General features: G+C 37.1%; 1 protein-coding gene across 1 annotated transcript in view; it reads right to left on the bottom strand.

The window, feature by feature from the left end:
* Window positions 1-16921, bottom strand: part of ANXA10 (annexin A10) — a 60576-nt gene that overhangs the window by 21127 nt on the left and 22528 nt on the right. The window contains exon 3 of the mRNA XM_016148181.2: window positions 13759-13853. Coding sequence (XP_016003667.1) covers window positions 13759-13853 — 95 coding nt within the window. The remainder of the gene's footprint in view (window positions 1-13758; window positions 13854-16921) is intronic.

Below are 16921 nucleotides of genomic sequence, written 5' to 3' on the forward strand. Positions count from 1 at the left end.
CAAGTAAGTGATGAAGCCTGGATTTTAAATTAACCATTTTGACCGTATAGTCTTTTATATATTATCATGTAGGGCATAGAAAGCCACTAGTCATATATCAACAAGGTGATGAACATAACATATAGGTGGTGAATGTAACATTTATGAACATTCAAATTTAATGGCAGTACTTTGAAGTTTTAAATGCAAATAGATCAATAATGGTACTTGGCAGTTGATGGAAAGGTAAAAACGTTAGAATTATCATCTCTTTTATGAGATTTCCTCTAATTCTAAGTGAAGTTGATTATTTCTTTGCCAGCACTGTTCTACCTTCACATTTGTTACACTAGATTTTAATGACTGTATTATTCACATTTATTTCCCCCCAAAGTCTATCAGAACATAAACTTTCTCATAATTTTTTTTAAGATTCATCATTTAGCTCTAGTACAGTGCTGAATATACAAAATTTTCAGAATATAAAGTATATATAATATATAATTAAATGTAGAAACAAATGAAAGGATAAATGAATAAGCAAATTTGGAAAGAGAAAATCCCTTATTCACTGACATTTAAAGGTTAAAAGAAATGTTCAATCTGAAAATTAATTGGGCATTGCAAACATCTTTTATTTAATCTTCAGTCATATTTCTTTGATCACTGTCCTTCCCAAATATTTATAGCACCTTTATTTACTTTGTATACAAATACTGAACATCTCTGTATGTATTACATTGTAGACTGAGATTAGCAATGCCACTAAATGGCGCTAGTATGTCTTTGTAATGTGCGTGTGTGTGTGTGAGCATGTGTGTGTACGTGTGTGCACGCGTGCATGGCTATAGTAAACTGATTTTATAAAAGATTTTAATAAAATTATATAATTTAAGTGAAAGAAACAGTATCAGATATCATCTAAAGCAGGTGAGCTTTTGGTTTTGAATCCTGGTTGTGCAAAGTTCCAGCTGTGAGATTGCAAGTAGGTTACTTAACCTCTCTGTGTCTGCTGCCCTATCTGTAAAGTGAAAATAATACAAACACCTACCTCAGAGGCTTGATCTAAATATAAAATATTTAACTTTTAGGTGGTGCATATAGGCACTCGAAAATGTCTCTTTTCTTTCCAAAAACTATTAAGCAATTTGCTACAGAGCAAAAATGGCTAATACTAGATTATCTCTTTCATTCCTTTCTCTCTCTTTCTCACCCTTTCTCCAACTCAGAAGTTTATCTATTTCATTGTATTTCTCACAATTTTTACAATATCCAGTTGTTAGTAAATTATCTTGTCTCTAACTTACAAATACATCCAGAAACTAGATTTCTTACCACCTGATTGCTACATCTCTGGTCCATGCCACCACCATCGCTCTCCTACATTAATGGAATAGCCTTCACATGAGTCTCCCTTTTGTCCTTCACCCTACAGTCTCCCCTCAACACGTCTGACAGTCTAATTCTGTAAAATACAAATCATGTTAGTCATTCCTAACATGGGATGCCATTTCTCACTCTGAACTCCAGGATAAATGACAATGTCTTTTGTGTAGTTGATCTTAGGATAAAGCAAACATGCCAGGTGTTTTATTCCACGCATATGTCCAAGATCTTACAGTGGTTCACAAGGTACGTGGCATATTCTGAGTCACTCCTCTGCCCTCATCTCCTACTCCTCTTCTGGCTCCTTATTTCTCTGCTCTGCCTACACTAGGCTTCTTACTGGTTCTGGACTAGCAGACCTGCTCCCACCGCAGGGCTTTTCCCTGCCCTTCCCTCTTCTTTGAAAGTGCTTTCTCCAGATGTTCCAATGGCTCACCCCTCCCTGCCGTCTTCACGAAGCCCTGCCTTTGTCACGTGCTTTAAGATCACACCTGGCCCCCCAACTCTTCCTACATTTTTTATCACACTTTTTTTTCTCCCACAGCACTTATTACCTTCTAACATGACACATTTTACTAATTTTTATCTGTCTCACTGCAGTAGAATGTAAGCTCCATTATGGCAGGGCTTTTGGCCTGTTCTGTTCATGGCTCTTTCACTGACCCATGGAACTGTGACTGCTACATAATAAGCACAAAATAGGCTTAAAATAAATGAACAAATGAGGACTCCTTGTAATTCAATGATTATTTATTTGGAGTCACTCTTGATTATTCAAAGATAAGCAAGTCAAAGTTTCTATCCTTTGCAGTGCTATTCAACAGAAGGAGTGGAAACACAGAAATTACAATTTCCCTGAAATGCACAAAGTGCTAAGTGCCATAGCGGTGGAAATAATATATTATCAGGATGTCTGACAGGATATGTTACTTTCAGTTGGGAAGATAAATATTGAATAGCATGTTTAAATAGCTAAACTTTGCTAGTTCAATGAGGAGCATTTAAAATAAGTTCTCTAATTAGAGTTTAAATTCTCACTTGGAGTTATAGAAAATAGCCTTGCAGAGGCAACCTTTGGAGTGTGACTTTTCTCAGCCTGACTGCCTCTGCTTTCTTGTTTGCCAAAGACTTGCCTTAAAAGGTCTCTGTGGGGATCACAGCTTGGCCTTACATGAAATTAATGAGTCCTTGCTTTTCAAATTGAACTGTTCTACGCTGCTGCGAAACTGCAGATTACCCATGCTGCCACTCTTCTGACCACTCCATTTAAACTGAGATTAAAATGGCAGTTTCTTCCTTGTTCCACTTTCTTTTATCTAATTATGTGTAATTGGGGGCAAGGAAGAAAAATATGGCTAACATTTTGTGTATCTACGTATGCTCAGGGGGATAGTTTTATATGCTTTTTAGTTTATATGCCTTTGCCTATTATAAAAAATAATACTTGCTGTTTAAACACTCAACAATGTAGTCTCATATAAAGTGTAACTTAGAATTTGTCTTAGTTCTATCCACCCCAATATTTATTATGTAAATACTTGCACAATTTTATATTGTATTATCGAAACATTTGTTAAGTTGCTTTGTTGCTTTGCAGCGATAAGTTAATATTCTTTTGAACAGCTTCACTTTACAGATGTTTTTACCATTTATTAATGATTTACTTTTTGTTGTGGATTTCAGTGCTTAATGTGGGACTTTATATGAATACGGGAGAACATTTATGGGGCCAAAGTAAAACAGAGAACCAAGTCTGAAACCTCTTCTACGAGGTTGGCATCCTCAAAGGATTGCACCCTCAGTAAAAGTGTGGGCTAGGAAAAATATACAATTGACACTTGAACAGCCTAGGGGCTCAGGGTCATGGCTCACTGCACAATGGCAAGTCCATGTATAACTTAAGTCAACCCTCTCTGTACACAAATTCCCATCTGCGGGTGGACAATATGTACCATTCAGCATTGGAAAATGGGCAAAAAGCTCACATCTTCATTGCTGGAATTTGAATTGAATGTTTTCTATGAGAGTTCAAAATAATAGAGCTGTGTCTCCCTTGGGCTTGAATTTCCATATGAACTGAGACCCCCATAAAGAGAAATCATCATGAAAGTTGATCCTGAGCTGGTAATTCTCTTGGATACCAGGAAGAAGCAAATGCAAAATAAATCTAGAGACATTCTCTGACTCTCCAGAAATTAAAAAAAAAAAAAAGATTCTCACTGAAGAAAACAAGCTCTAATTTATAAGGTCTCATAACAAGAATAATATGTTACACACTTAGAATCAGTTTTCCAGAGGAATAAATGGTGGACTCTACAAAAAATAGCAGAATTCAAATTCCATGAATTTGAGAAAATAACAGTCTGAAAGAACACTATGAAAAAATAACAGACTTCAAAAGGAAACAAATAAAATTCTAGAAATTAAAGTATTCTAAAATTTTAAAAAATGCAACATGTTTCAAAGAGTAACTAATAAACAGGCAAATATGGAATTACTAAAGTAGAAAAATATCTGAAAAATAACAAAAAATTCCACAGACAGGATATAAACATAAGGTTGAAAGACTTGGAAGACTGAATGGCAAGAATAAACTTTGTTGAATAGTATTTCTATTTCTAATACTACGTATTATGTGAATTCTTAGCTATTTAGAGAAAAGTATACCAGCACAGTTAAACTGCAGAATACTAAAGATAATGTAAATATTTTAATAGAAACCATAAAATAACAACCTAAAAAGAAAATTCTTAATATGAGAAGTTAAAGCATCAAAAGAGATAAGGAAAAAAATTATGTCTGTAAAGACCTAAGGAAAAACTAGAATTAAGTCTAGAATTCTATAACCATCTGAACTAATATTCAATGATGCAGAAAAAATGAACATATGTTTAAGGAAAAGACTGAAATAATGACAATTATTTTTTGTTTCTGGAAAAAAAATGTGAGGGAATGTCCTTTTGGGAAAAAAATGACATTGACCTTAGAAACATAGATGTTAGAAGAAAAATGAACAAAGTTGACAATTATGAATAAAGCTAAAGGAGCAGTAACTTATAAAACAGCAAAATAATGATTATTTTGGGGAGTATAAAACAAGGTAGAATAACAATATTCAATAGTAATAATAATAATAATAGTAATAATAATAACAATAATATGTTGCCTGGAAAATTCCCCTAGCCTTTAATGCCAGGCAAAAACTTAGGAGATATTATCATGAAGAAAAGGCAGCAAATTCAAAATTTCAGATAAATTCATTAAAAAACACTTAAGTGCGAGCCCACTCCAAATCAGTCAAAAGGTGCTAACCCCAAGGCTGTGGCCAGAAATAAACATGACTCTGCCACTAAATCAGGAGTGTACAAAGCCGAAACATACATTGTTAGCAGTGAGCAACTTGCTACCTGATATAGGACTTTCTGTAGGCCCAAAACATCAACGCTTATTTTACTGAGGTGCGTACAGCTGACACACAGAAAATAGATATTTTGCTTATTGATGCTAATGCTCTCTCCCCTGCCACCATGTCGTTTCCTCCCTTCTGCCCCAACATCTACTGCTTTTAGGAGAGAAATAATTAGGGGTGGGGACAAAGGTCATTCTGTCTCTTTGTGGACTAAAGGCCATTCGCACTTGTCTGACTCTGCTAAAGGACACTGGAGAGTAAGAAGACCCAAGTTTTTAAGAATTTGTTGGATATAGCTATCATTCACCATTTTTTCATGAGCCCATTGGTTGAACTTGGGGAAGACTCAAATTCAAATGATGAGTGTGGGCGAGGTTTTCAGTGGGAGAAGGGAAGCTAAAGGAACTTGAGATTGGGGCCCTTTGGGGACGATTGATGGTACTATTATACTAACATCCATCGTTGAATATAATTAGTGTTTATGTTTTATTTGTTTCTACTGTGAAGGCTTATAAATACCAAAGGGGATGTTCATGATAGGCAAAGAGCCACATATAGGAAAGTGCTTCTACCTTAGCCATGTATAGGGAAGGCCCCATTATCCCAGTAATCACATTCTGTTGCAAGTCTCTGTGGCACATGCTTTGCTGAGTAGCACCTGTGGTGAGAGGTGACAGCCTCCCAGAAATGCCTCTTGGTGTCTTAAACTCATTGTCTTTCTTGTACAATTTCCAGGGACATCACTTTTGAAAAGTGGCTTGCTACTTACTATTGGCTTGCTACTAAACTCTTGTTAAAACTCAATGTCTGATCTGTAAAGACTTTGGCTCTTGTGCCTGATCGTCCCATTTTGGTGGGAAAACTGAGACTCAACAACTAGCAAGTAGGGAAGAGACCAACAAGTCTCACTTTTCAAATGCAAATGGCACACTGAAGGAAACAGCTGGCCTAACCCCAGAAGCACCTGTCTTACATAAAAAATGGTAGCTATTTCTTTTGGAATAATTTAACCACCACTCTATAGTTTGAAAAATCTGCTAAGTCACTGGAGTCTTCAGTCAGTTGTCCTAAACACCTTGACCTGTTGCCTTGATGGTTCAGACACATGGAAACCATACGGTGTCCACCGGGCTGCTGCAGCTGTTCAGCTCAGCAATAGCCGTGTAGAACCGAAAACGGGCGATTTCTGTTCCGTGCACAGAAAGCAAGGTTGTTCTCATCATTCCAGCCAGTACTACTCCCTTTGATAAACTTTTTATCTTTTTATTGATTCATGGGTAGATAGATTTATCTCTTTGATTTAACACTTGAAAAGTACAGATTGCATATAAAAAAGGGATCTCTTTGGGACAGTAACCTGTGGAGACAAACTGGCTACCAGTAGGAACTTTGTGTCATTCTTGTAGATGTCTACAGTAAGGGCTTATTCCCTGAGGAGACCAACTGGCATCCAGCTGCTGATCAAGCCTGCAGTGTCCAAATTATATTCTTGTTACCTGGATTCATCATCATGCTGGACATCACAACATATAAACCACCATACACTGGGTATGTATAAAGCATTCTGTGTATCTGACCCAAGGTTACCACTGCTTGCCAGCTTTGTGACTCCAGTCAAAAGCTGACTTTCCTTATTCATGGTAAAGGAAAGCACAGTCCATAGGACACTGCTCCTGCACAGCCCTGGCAGATGGTCTTAGAAATTAGTCTGTGTCATGTATTTGGCTCTCCAGACTACTCCCAATCTGACCATGTACAGCTTTTATTATAAAAACCGCTCAGTAGTAGACTGATAGTTAAGGTATTTGATGCTCCCCACTATTCGTAGGCCTCTGGTATTGGTAATAATTGATAAACTCAATAAGATTTCTGACTCTGTCTCCTTTGCCTCCTTCTGATGTACACAGCTTAGTAAGGCAGCTTGGTCACTGAATGCAGTTGTCCCTTCTGGATGATGAGCACGAGGAGGGGAGAAAGTTATTGTGACATGATAAAAACATAAATTTGGTCTTCATCCCCAGTTCCTGGCACAGTTTCTAAAACCTTATAACTTTCTGATAAGAGGGAGAGGAGCATCTTTTGTTATTTATAATAAGCCCCTTCCAACCAGACCTAAATTTATGCTAATGAGCTCATCTTAGAGGAAGGGGCTGGTTGCCAGAGGAACCATCACCATATGCTTGTAGGTTGGAACCCTCAGCCCCATCCTAATCTAAGGAAGAGAGAGAAGGTGGAGACAGACTTACTCACCAATGACCAATGAGTTAATCAATCAAAGCTATGTAATGAAGCCTCCATAAGAACTGCAACTAAAGAGGTGTGGGGTGCTTCCAGGTTGGTGAACACAACAAGATGACAGAAAGGTGACATGCTTGGGGAAGGCACCAAAGCTCTGCACCTTTCTCCACATGTCATGCTCTATACAACCCTTTCATTAGCTCTCCCTGAGTGCTATCCTCTACAAGAAACCAATAGTTTTAAGTAAACACTTTTCTGAGTTCTGTGACCCACTCTAGCATATTATCAAATGCAAGGAAGGGGTTGCAGAAATCCCTGAGGAAAGGAATTCCACACATTTGGTATCAGAAGTGAAGTGTTGGATCGTGTACATGTAGAGAGAAACAGGCCTTTTTTTTTTAGTTATGTAGATGTATTTTGAAGATTTGGGATTCTACCCTGACCGTTGCTGGGCATGGTGATTCTTTCTCTCTCCTAACATTGTCAGTCTCAGGGTGGAAAGGTTGGTTTACTCTGTGGGTGGCAGCCAACCAAAAGTGGGCATCAGACTTCAGGCCATTCTGGTTCCTCCACCCAGGTTATCTCTGGACTCGTAGTTATAGATCATAAGGATAAGGACTAGTTGAATACACTGCCTGTGTATGGGATATGATGACTTTCTTGAAGATTTATTAAAACGCATTGTCCTCTGGCACCTGACCCTCCCAAAAGAAAGTTGGAAATAATAGGAAAAATGGTGAAGTTGCAGGTACTCGAATAATTACAATTTTCAGGTGGTGGAGAAAGAGCAACACTCTTGGCACCTGGGGAGGGACTGTCTAATCACACCACTGTCTGGCCCTAGAAGGTGTCCAGGACAGCCTCCGCTCGCTGGCCAAGACTGTTGTGGATGATGGACTTAGCCTAGGCTCTCACCTGTGGGCCAAGGTGAAGTCTGTGCCATCGCTAATACATCCTACAGTACCTTGATGAAAACTTCAATCGAGAGGAAAGGTCATTACTAAAACTTAAAGGGAAAGCCACACGGTGTTTTAAAGATAGAGCCTGATGATTTAGGGATTTATTTAGCTGATTAGTTGCAGGCCCCTGTGGGGGCACAGTTGGGATCAATACTGCCAAGTGACCTCCCCTTGCTTCTTGGAGTCCTTTGATAGTTTAATGTTGTCTGAAACAAATCAATGGATTTATCCTCACCTCAGCTTTTGTTGGTCACAATAATAGAAGTGGCTTAGGGATTGGTGCGGTTTTAGAAAAAGTAATCAATAGTGAAAGTGGCATAGAAATGAGGGGTGATATTGTTGGGGAGACATTTTAAGTAGGCCTCGTGTTTCTGAATGACATGCAGAGTGAGCACTGACGGCCCTTTGCTCTGGACTACCTTTCCCAGGTGTTTACATAGTGAATAGCTTCAGAAGATAGAGATAATGTCTCTCAAAGCATTCTGCCCATTATAAGTGATTCAGATTTCTAATGACATGGTTTTTCTTCTGCAGTGCAGCCCACCGCACGTGCAGGTGTTATCTGGTCATCTTTACATTGACTTGTGGGAATAAGGCTCATGGAACTAATGCAAAAACTTACACTCTGGCTACAGCCATTACGGTGAGTGATAAGCTGTGTTTTGTCTTAGACTCAGGAGTCTCCTACCAGTATCTTGGTCTTCTACTGATATCTGTGTCATCTTGGCAGGTTAACTTGCTATCTTGTAAATACTTTAAAGTCTCATACCCTTCACAGTTCTTGACACAGGATTGTACAACACAGTGTGAACTTAAACCATATATTTAGGGATAGTATTTTCAGTCTACACACACATGACATGACTAATTATATAAGTAATACAAATTAATAAATGACAAGCTACTGACTGAAAGAAAAATATGCAAAGACTAGAAAGAGTTAAATCAACAGAAGTATAAATCAGAATGTAAAAGAAACATTTCTAAAGGTGCTCAGAATTACATGTTATTAGGGTAAATGCAAGTTAAAATAACAATAAGATTCCATTTATATTCATAAGATTGGTCAAAACTTAAGAAATTTTATGAGAATTTAAGGAAAATGGGAACCATTACATATTGCATGTGGGAGTATAAATTCATAGAAGTGTTTTAAAGAGTGTTTTGAAGCCTAATGAGGCCTGGTTTAGCAGTATTGAATTTTCTTTCTCCTGCCTTCCTCCCTCTCTTCATACCTTCCTCCTACTAATTATTCCTCCCTCCCTCCCCCCTGGTAGAGATTGTGTATGTTATGTCAAAGAGAAATAATTGATCAGGCTGTGACAAATACACAGGAGGTTTACTAAACCTATAAAACTTTAATTGATTCTACAGAAAATATTTTTGAAGTAATTTCTTTTTTTAGTTAAGTTCCCAGTTTCACCAAAAGGAATATATTTAACCCATTATATATTTGAAAGATAAAGTAGTTGTATCATTTTGAATTATTTAATTCATGCTTATAAAATTGATCTGTGTTAAATTGTATAATAAGATTCAGCTTTTGAGGCTAAAACTACATCTACCCTGTGACTTCTAAACTAAAAGTGAGAATAAAGCAAAAGATACAACATCTTTCCTGGTGCTAGTGACATGATGATTCCTCTGCTGAAGTAGATAAGTTAATTGTATAGCCAGCACTTTCTAGATGTGTTGATATTTCGAGATCAGTATTTTTAACCATGGAGCTGAGAGGTGATGGGGATGAGGACAAGATGCATCTGAAGAGTGAAACTGAACTCTGCGTACTTCGCAGCCCTTTACTGAGCACCAGCTGTAGTCGTCTGCTGGGGCTGCCGTAACGGTGCCACAGACTGGGTGGTATAAAGGAGAAAAATTTATTTCTCACAGCCTGGAATCTAGAAGTCCAAGATGAAGGTACCAGCAAGGTTGGTTTCTAGTGAGGCCTCTCTTCCCGGCATACGGCTGGCTGCCTTCTTGTGTCCTTACCTGGCCTTTCCTCTGTGCATGTTCCCCTGGTGTCTCTTGCTCTTCTTACAAGGACACCTGTGTTATTGGAGTAGGGCCCCACCCTTACAACTTAATTTAACCTGATGCATCTCCTTAAACATCGTATCTCCAAATAGTCACATTGGGGGTTAGGGCATCAACATATGAATTTTGAGAGGACACAGTTCAGTCAGTAGGTAACAACGTTATGTGCCTGTACCTCTTGTAAGTGCTAGGGAGATCTTAGTGAACAAAACAAAGATCTCTCCGCTTGTGGGGGTTCTGTTTTAGAGGGAGGTGGCAAACTAAATTTTAATTTGTAATATGTAACTAGATTATGGGATTTATTAGAAGGCAGTAAGAATTATGGAGAAAAGCAAAAGAGCGGGTAAAATAGACGCGGCGTGCTAACACCGGCTTTGGTGCGGGCGGTGTTTTAGATAAAGCAATCAGTGTAGGTCCTCTTGAGTAGCTGACACTGAGTAAAGCCTTGAAGGATGTAAAGGAATTAGCAGTACAGACATTTGCCCTTGTTAAATCTGGTGTTTATACAGTTGAGAACAACAGGCATTATAGAGAAGCTTTGGAAGACTTGATTAAGAGTCAAATAACCTTGGTTCACATTCTAACTTTGTATATAAGTCACCCTCTACACTAATTACACAACCACCACCATGGGGTGAGTGAGTTCTGGAGGCCAGGGTGTTTCAGAATGGATTGCCCTGTTTTGAATGAAAACTTGGAAAACAAATTGCTTCAATACTGAGTTAGAACTCCATCAGGAATCATTGATCACAGTACTTATCAGGTATGGACGGTCTCTCTCCCAGCCTCAGAGGCATTTCATTGTTCCCTTGCTTCCATTGCACTGTCAACAGAATAGATTTTCTTTGGTGTGGAAGATCTGGGGTAACTTCATTGATTATATTGATGGGTACGTCAATCAGAGACATTCCAGAGGGCTTTTCGTTTTAGTCTAGGGATTAGCTTCTGCTTCGGATGAGGCAAAGTTGTTGATGGAATTGAGCAACTCTTCACTAATGTTAAATATCAAGTAATAAGGATGGAGCAGGCCTAGAATTGCACTTTACTCAGCAGCTAAAAAAATAATTCTGGCAAGTCTTGATTATCCATGTTAACAAATAATAAAAATAGCAATGATTATGATAACAGGAAATCTATAAACTCTTGGCACAGAAAGGGAAAGTAGCAGAAGGTACACCATGGTGAAACAGAAATAATTCTGAAAGTGAGCAGGAGGGGAGGTCAAGGAGCCCTGGAGCAGGTAATGAGGGAAAAGGGACATTTAAACAATTTATGAAAACTCACTTTAACTGTAAAGTGCATAATGAAAAGATGCCCCTCTCCTTTTTTTTTTTTTTTAAGAAAAAAGTAAACAAGGAGACTATAATTCCTGAGTTTCTCTTATTCTTAAGGAAAGTACTCTCCTGTGTCAGACCCCGGGTTGAGCTCTGGAGGGACAGCAGCAAATAACCTAGTCTCTGATTTCCTAGATTACCGTTCAGTCAGCAAGAGATAACAGGAAACCAGCACGGCCCAGTGGGATAGCATCATGCATAGGGAGCTCCAGGAGCCCAGCAGGAAGCAGCCAGCCCGGAGCAGAAGGGGTGACAAGTGGGGAAGGTTACCAGGAGCAGCCCAGAACTGACTGCTCGTTGCAGAAGATGCTGTTAGCTATACCTTCACATTGTCATTCAACAAACATTAATTAAGCAATTTCAATGTGTGAAACAGACATCTGTGCTAAACTCTAAGGATAAACAAGATGCATTCTAGCTTTCAAGGATTTAGACTCTAGTACAGGGAAACTGATGTAAAAAGCTCACTAATGTGTCATCGTCAGGTACCATGTGGCAGTTATGTAAGGGTCGCAGTAGCAGCACAAGTCTGTTCCACTCTGCTTAGGCAGTAGTGGCATGGGGAGAAGGACCGAGTGTCTGGGAAGATGGGTAGGTGTGTGGCATGTGGACTGGAGAATCAGGCCGTCGATGGTAGATGAAACACTATGACTAAAGTGAGGGAGCAGGAATGGGTTCGTTTGTAGGACTTGAAGTCATTCTCTTTGGCTGCAGTTGAGGGTGTGTGAAGAGCGGGGAGAGCAGAAACAGGGCAAGCAAAGCTTGTATGCCCTCGTCATACGAGGGTGTATTCCACAGACATGGATATCTGCGAGCAAGAAGTAGGATAAACATGCAGGGATAAAGTGGGAAAGTGGACATCTAGTTTGGAGTCATTCGAGCTACAGCAAGGCCAGAACAGGGCGGGAAGTAACTGGGAGCAGCAGGGTTTCCCTGTCAGTCTGGGCCCCAAACGATGAAGGCCTGAGTCCAGACTGTGTAATGAGAGAAAAAGAGAAATGCAAGAGGAAAAATAATTTGCAAGACTCGATGACTGACTATATGACAAGGCACTTCAGAGGAAAGGCGCCCACATAACGGGCTCTCCTCCAGTTGGTGCAGTTTAGTGTAGGAGATGCGCTTTTGCAAGTGGTGTGCATTACCTGGCAAAGGTCAGAGTTTAGCAAATGTTGAGATCTTATGTATATAGTGGAAGGTGCTTCACTAGAGTATAAATTGTTTAATGGATTTTACAATTTTTGAGTGTAAGTATTGCATTTCTTAACTGTTTTAATCTGTTTTGGTATAATATTGTAAAGATCAATAAAATAATGTTTTAACCTAGATTAATGTGATGTATAGAAAGCAAAGATGTTCATAATCCTTTTGGTTAAAAAAAAATTACTGAAACATGACCTCTCTTATAGTAGTATGCATGTTAAAACAATATTATATTACTAATGATACAACTTTCATGGTTTTTATATTTTCTTTCAAAAGAAAACTACCACTGGTATCATAGGAACATAAGCTAAGGTAACAGTTTCACCTTGATAAAAAAAAAAAAAAACAGCATAACTGGTTTCCTTCTATAGCCTAATTCAACTAATTTTACTAGTAGTTATAGCTTTTGGATTATTAATTAATTTGAAAACAGAAAGCTATGCTTTATTTCATATATTATAGTTGTTCAAAAACAGGTTTACAAATGGAGTAAATTTATATGGACTAATTGAGTAGAGAGGAGTTTCATGATAGTGTTTCATTGATAATGCTCAGTTGACAAAGTAATTGCTATCTCAAGCCCTTTCGGTCTGAAGTTTTTGTTCTGAATCTGTGCTTTAAATGCATAACTAAAGAAAGGAATCTTTAATGGTACTTGCTTGAAAGTAGAATGTGGTTACTTTAAAACATTGTGGACAATTTTGTTGCCTTAAATTTTGTAACTGCCATTCATTTTTAATGGTCTCTATAACTGCATGCTGTGAAAAGGAAATCAGGTAGAGAATTCGCTTTGGTTGAGAGTTGAGTGAGGATCCGTGGAGAATTGCAGGACAAGGTCTTACTTTTTGACCCAGTGATCACTCGTTCTTTCTGTGCCTTCCCTAAAGATTGTTTCTATTGCAGCATTTTTAATCTAATTGGACCAAACAGCAGTGTAAGGCTAGCCGATCTTTTATTTTATGAAGCTGAGTGATTTTTAAGGAAAGACTGGTGGAGTCACTATGCTTCACACATAGATACCTTTGATGATGTATCTTTCTTATATTCCTTGAAGGATGTTACTGACATAGGATCTGTTTCTGACATAACTACTGTAAAGTCTGAAATCTTTGTAATCTGTGAGACTAAAAAGAATAACAGTACTTGTTTTCTGAGAGTGTTCTCATTTCTCAGGAATTTGCCCTGGAAATACAGAGGTTAAGCGGAGAGACCTTACCCGGCCGTACATGCTCTGGTATGCCTCCGCAATCACCAGCCTTTGTGCATTACAACGTTGAGTTAGAATGTTGATCAGCATGTCTTTGTCACAGCCTGGAAAAGAATAGTAATTGAAGGTCATTAAAGTTGCTGCTCTGTAGTTAGAAAGAATCCGTTAGCTAAAGATCACAATCAGTATGCAAACTTTGTCCCTGATGAAGCTTTAAAGCCACAAGACGGAAAATCACAGAATAACGCTTGATGAAGCCTGCATTCTTCCTATCTCTAATTTTGTTGCTATTACTACAGATTGTCTTTTTAAAAGATGCAATAAAAAATTCAGGAGGGGTCTGTTAGCTGCATAATGAACTTTCCAAAATTAACATGTTTTAATAATACATAGAAGAGTTTTCAATTCTATCCATCGTTATTTTTAGTATCATTACATTTAGGTAATTGTTAGTCTTCTGTTTTTTTTTGTTGCCATTCTACTGAGTTTATCTACAACCTACCTCTCTGAATCACTGTTCTTCAAAGTGTTCATAGCAATTCTTGCTCATTTATCCTTCCGGAGAGATTTCAGAAAAATTTTATATGGATCTCAAAATTAAAAATTTTAAATTGTAATAACTATAATCTTAGGAATCAATTTAGAAGAGTTATCTTTCTGTCACTAATGTGATATGTTTGCTGAATAACTCGTGTTTTTTTCCCCCTAAAAGACAGCAAAGCTTTGTAGAATTTTTGCAAATGACAGGAAATTTTATTTTGTTACTTATAGCTGCCTTTCTGTTTATTTAAAAAAAAATTTTCTTAACATAATTGCTTAAGTAAATAAATGCTATTGAATTTTATATTTACCATATATTCAGAAAAATTATTGAACCCCCCGTAATTTTAAATAACTTTTTAGTTGATTACCTTTGCTTTTTAGATATATAATTATATGCTCTGTAAATAATCATTTGATTTCATTTTTAGAATCATTGTATGTTTTTCTCTTTCTTGCCCTATTGCATTAGGACAGGAATTTCTAGGTAATTCTTATTTTGTAGCATAATGAACCATAGAAATTTTATAGACTTTTTTAATGTACCATTGATTCCTGTTATTCATGGTAGTTTTCTACAAAGTCACCATGAGCATTGAATTAGTAAATGCTGCACTATTGCTCCTGGGGGAAATATAGGGTTAGGTTTCTTTGACCTTCTGGTCACAACATTTTTGTCAACAGAAATGCCATTTACATTGTACATGTTTATCAGTGTCTTTGTAAAACAAGCCAGTCTCATCAGCTTTGAAAATCCTCTCTTCCACATTTGCTTTTCCTGTATAAAACTTAGGAGGTATTTTTAAAGAATACCTTAAGAAAGTATTCTTCCATAGCCCCCTGACCTTCAGAACTTGCCTCACCTGAAAGTTAAACAGTTTTTATGCTGTATCATCTTTTGAAACATGTAAGCCAGTCAGAACTACTTTCAAAAGAAAGCTGACCACTACATTCTTTTTTACGGTTACTATCAGTTATCTCATGAACTCACAGATTTATCTGCTTTTCCATAGATTTGTAACAGAGAATAGATGTTCCTTTAGCATTTTCTGGACAGCTTCATGAGCAAATCAATGAATTCTGCCCCCCCCCTTCTATTTCAATAATTAACAAAAATGAAAAAGGAATCTACAGAATGGGAGAAAATATTTACAATCCTTATATCTGATAAAGAGTTAATATTTAAAAATAGATAAGTATCTCATACAACTTAATAGTAAAAAACACAAATAATTAGAAAATGGACAATGGACAATGAATAGACATTTTTTTCAAAGAGGACATATAAATGGCCAATAAATACATGAAAAGTACTCATCAGTAATTATCAGGGAAATGAAAATCAAAAAAGTACAACATCGGTAATTATCAGGGAAATAAAAATCAAAGACACAATGAGAAATCACCTCACCAGTTAGAATGGCTGTTATCAAAAAGATAATAGATGTGGAGAAAATGGAATCTTTGTGCACTGTTGGAATGTAAACTGATATGACCATTATAAAAAATATTATAAAATGTTCTTAAAAATTAAAAAATAGAACTATCATATGATATAGCAATCCTACTTCTGGGTGTTTATCTAAATGAAATGAAATCACTATCTTGTAGGGATACTGCATTCCATGTTCATTTCAGCAATATTCACAATAGCCAAGCTATAGAAATTACTTAGGTATCCATCAGCAAAAAACGGATAAAGAAAATGTGAGATACACAGTGGAATATTAGTCATAAAAAGGGAGGAAATCTGCTATTTGTGACAACATGGATGAATCTCGAAGGCATTAGCTAAATGAAATGAATCAGAGAAAGAAAAATGCTCTATGATTGCACTTACATGTAGAATCTAAAAAGGCCGAACTCATAGAACCAGCCAAGGGCTGGGGGGTGTAGGAAATAGGGAGATGCTGGTCAAAGGGTACAAACTTCCTGTTATAAGAGGAATAAGTTCTAGTGACCTAATGGATGGCATGGTGACTATAATTAACAGTATTGTATTGTATAAATGAAAGTTGCTAAGAGCAAATCCAAGTGTCTCACCATAACTACAACAAAAATAGTAATTATGTGAGGTGAGAGATGAGTTACCTAAACTTTATTGTGTTAATTATTTTGCAATATATACATGTGTCAAAACATCGCATTATACACTTTGAACTTACACAATGTTATATGTCAATTATATCTCAATAAAGCTGGAAAAAAATCATAGTTGTCAAGGAAAATATTAGCAATTTTCTTTTTCAATTGCATTTTGCCAGGGTCATCAGGATGGATAGACTTTTGAATATTATGAGATGGGTTTTTGCTCTAGTGAACTAAAGAGGACACTGGGCAATCAAACCCAAAACCTCTGAAATTTCCTCAGACTAAAACACTGACAAGCAAAAAATTATGATGGTAAAAATGAATCCATATTCTGTTCCTAAAATTATAATAACAGAAAAATTGAAATGAGCAAATAAATTTTTTTCAGTGACTAAATTGCTCTGACCTAGTTTTAAAGCAAAAATGACTCTCCTGAAGAAAAAATTAATTCATAACTTCTTATTACCTTATCTCTGTATTTTTTCTAGCGATTGTTATTTTAAAAGGCATGAAAGCTTTGCAAACTCCTAAAGTTGACTTT

This window comes from Rousettus aegyptiacus, unplaced genomic scaffold, assembly GCF_014176215.1.
Source record: "Rousettus aegyptiacus isolate mRouAeg1 unplaced genomic scaffold, mRouAeg1.p scaffold_m13_p_16, whole genome shotgun sequence".
Classification (NCBI taxonomy): Eukaryota; Metazoa; Chordata; class Mammalia; order Chiroptera; family Pteropodidae; genus Rousettus; species Rousettus aegyptiacus.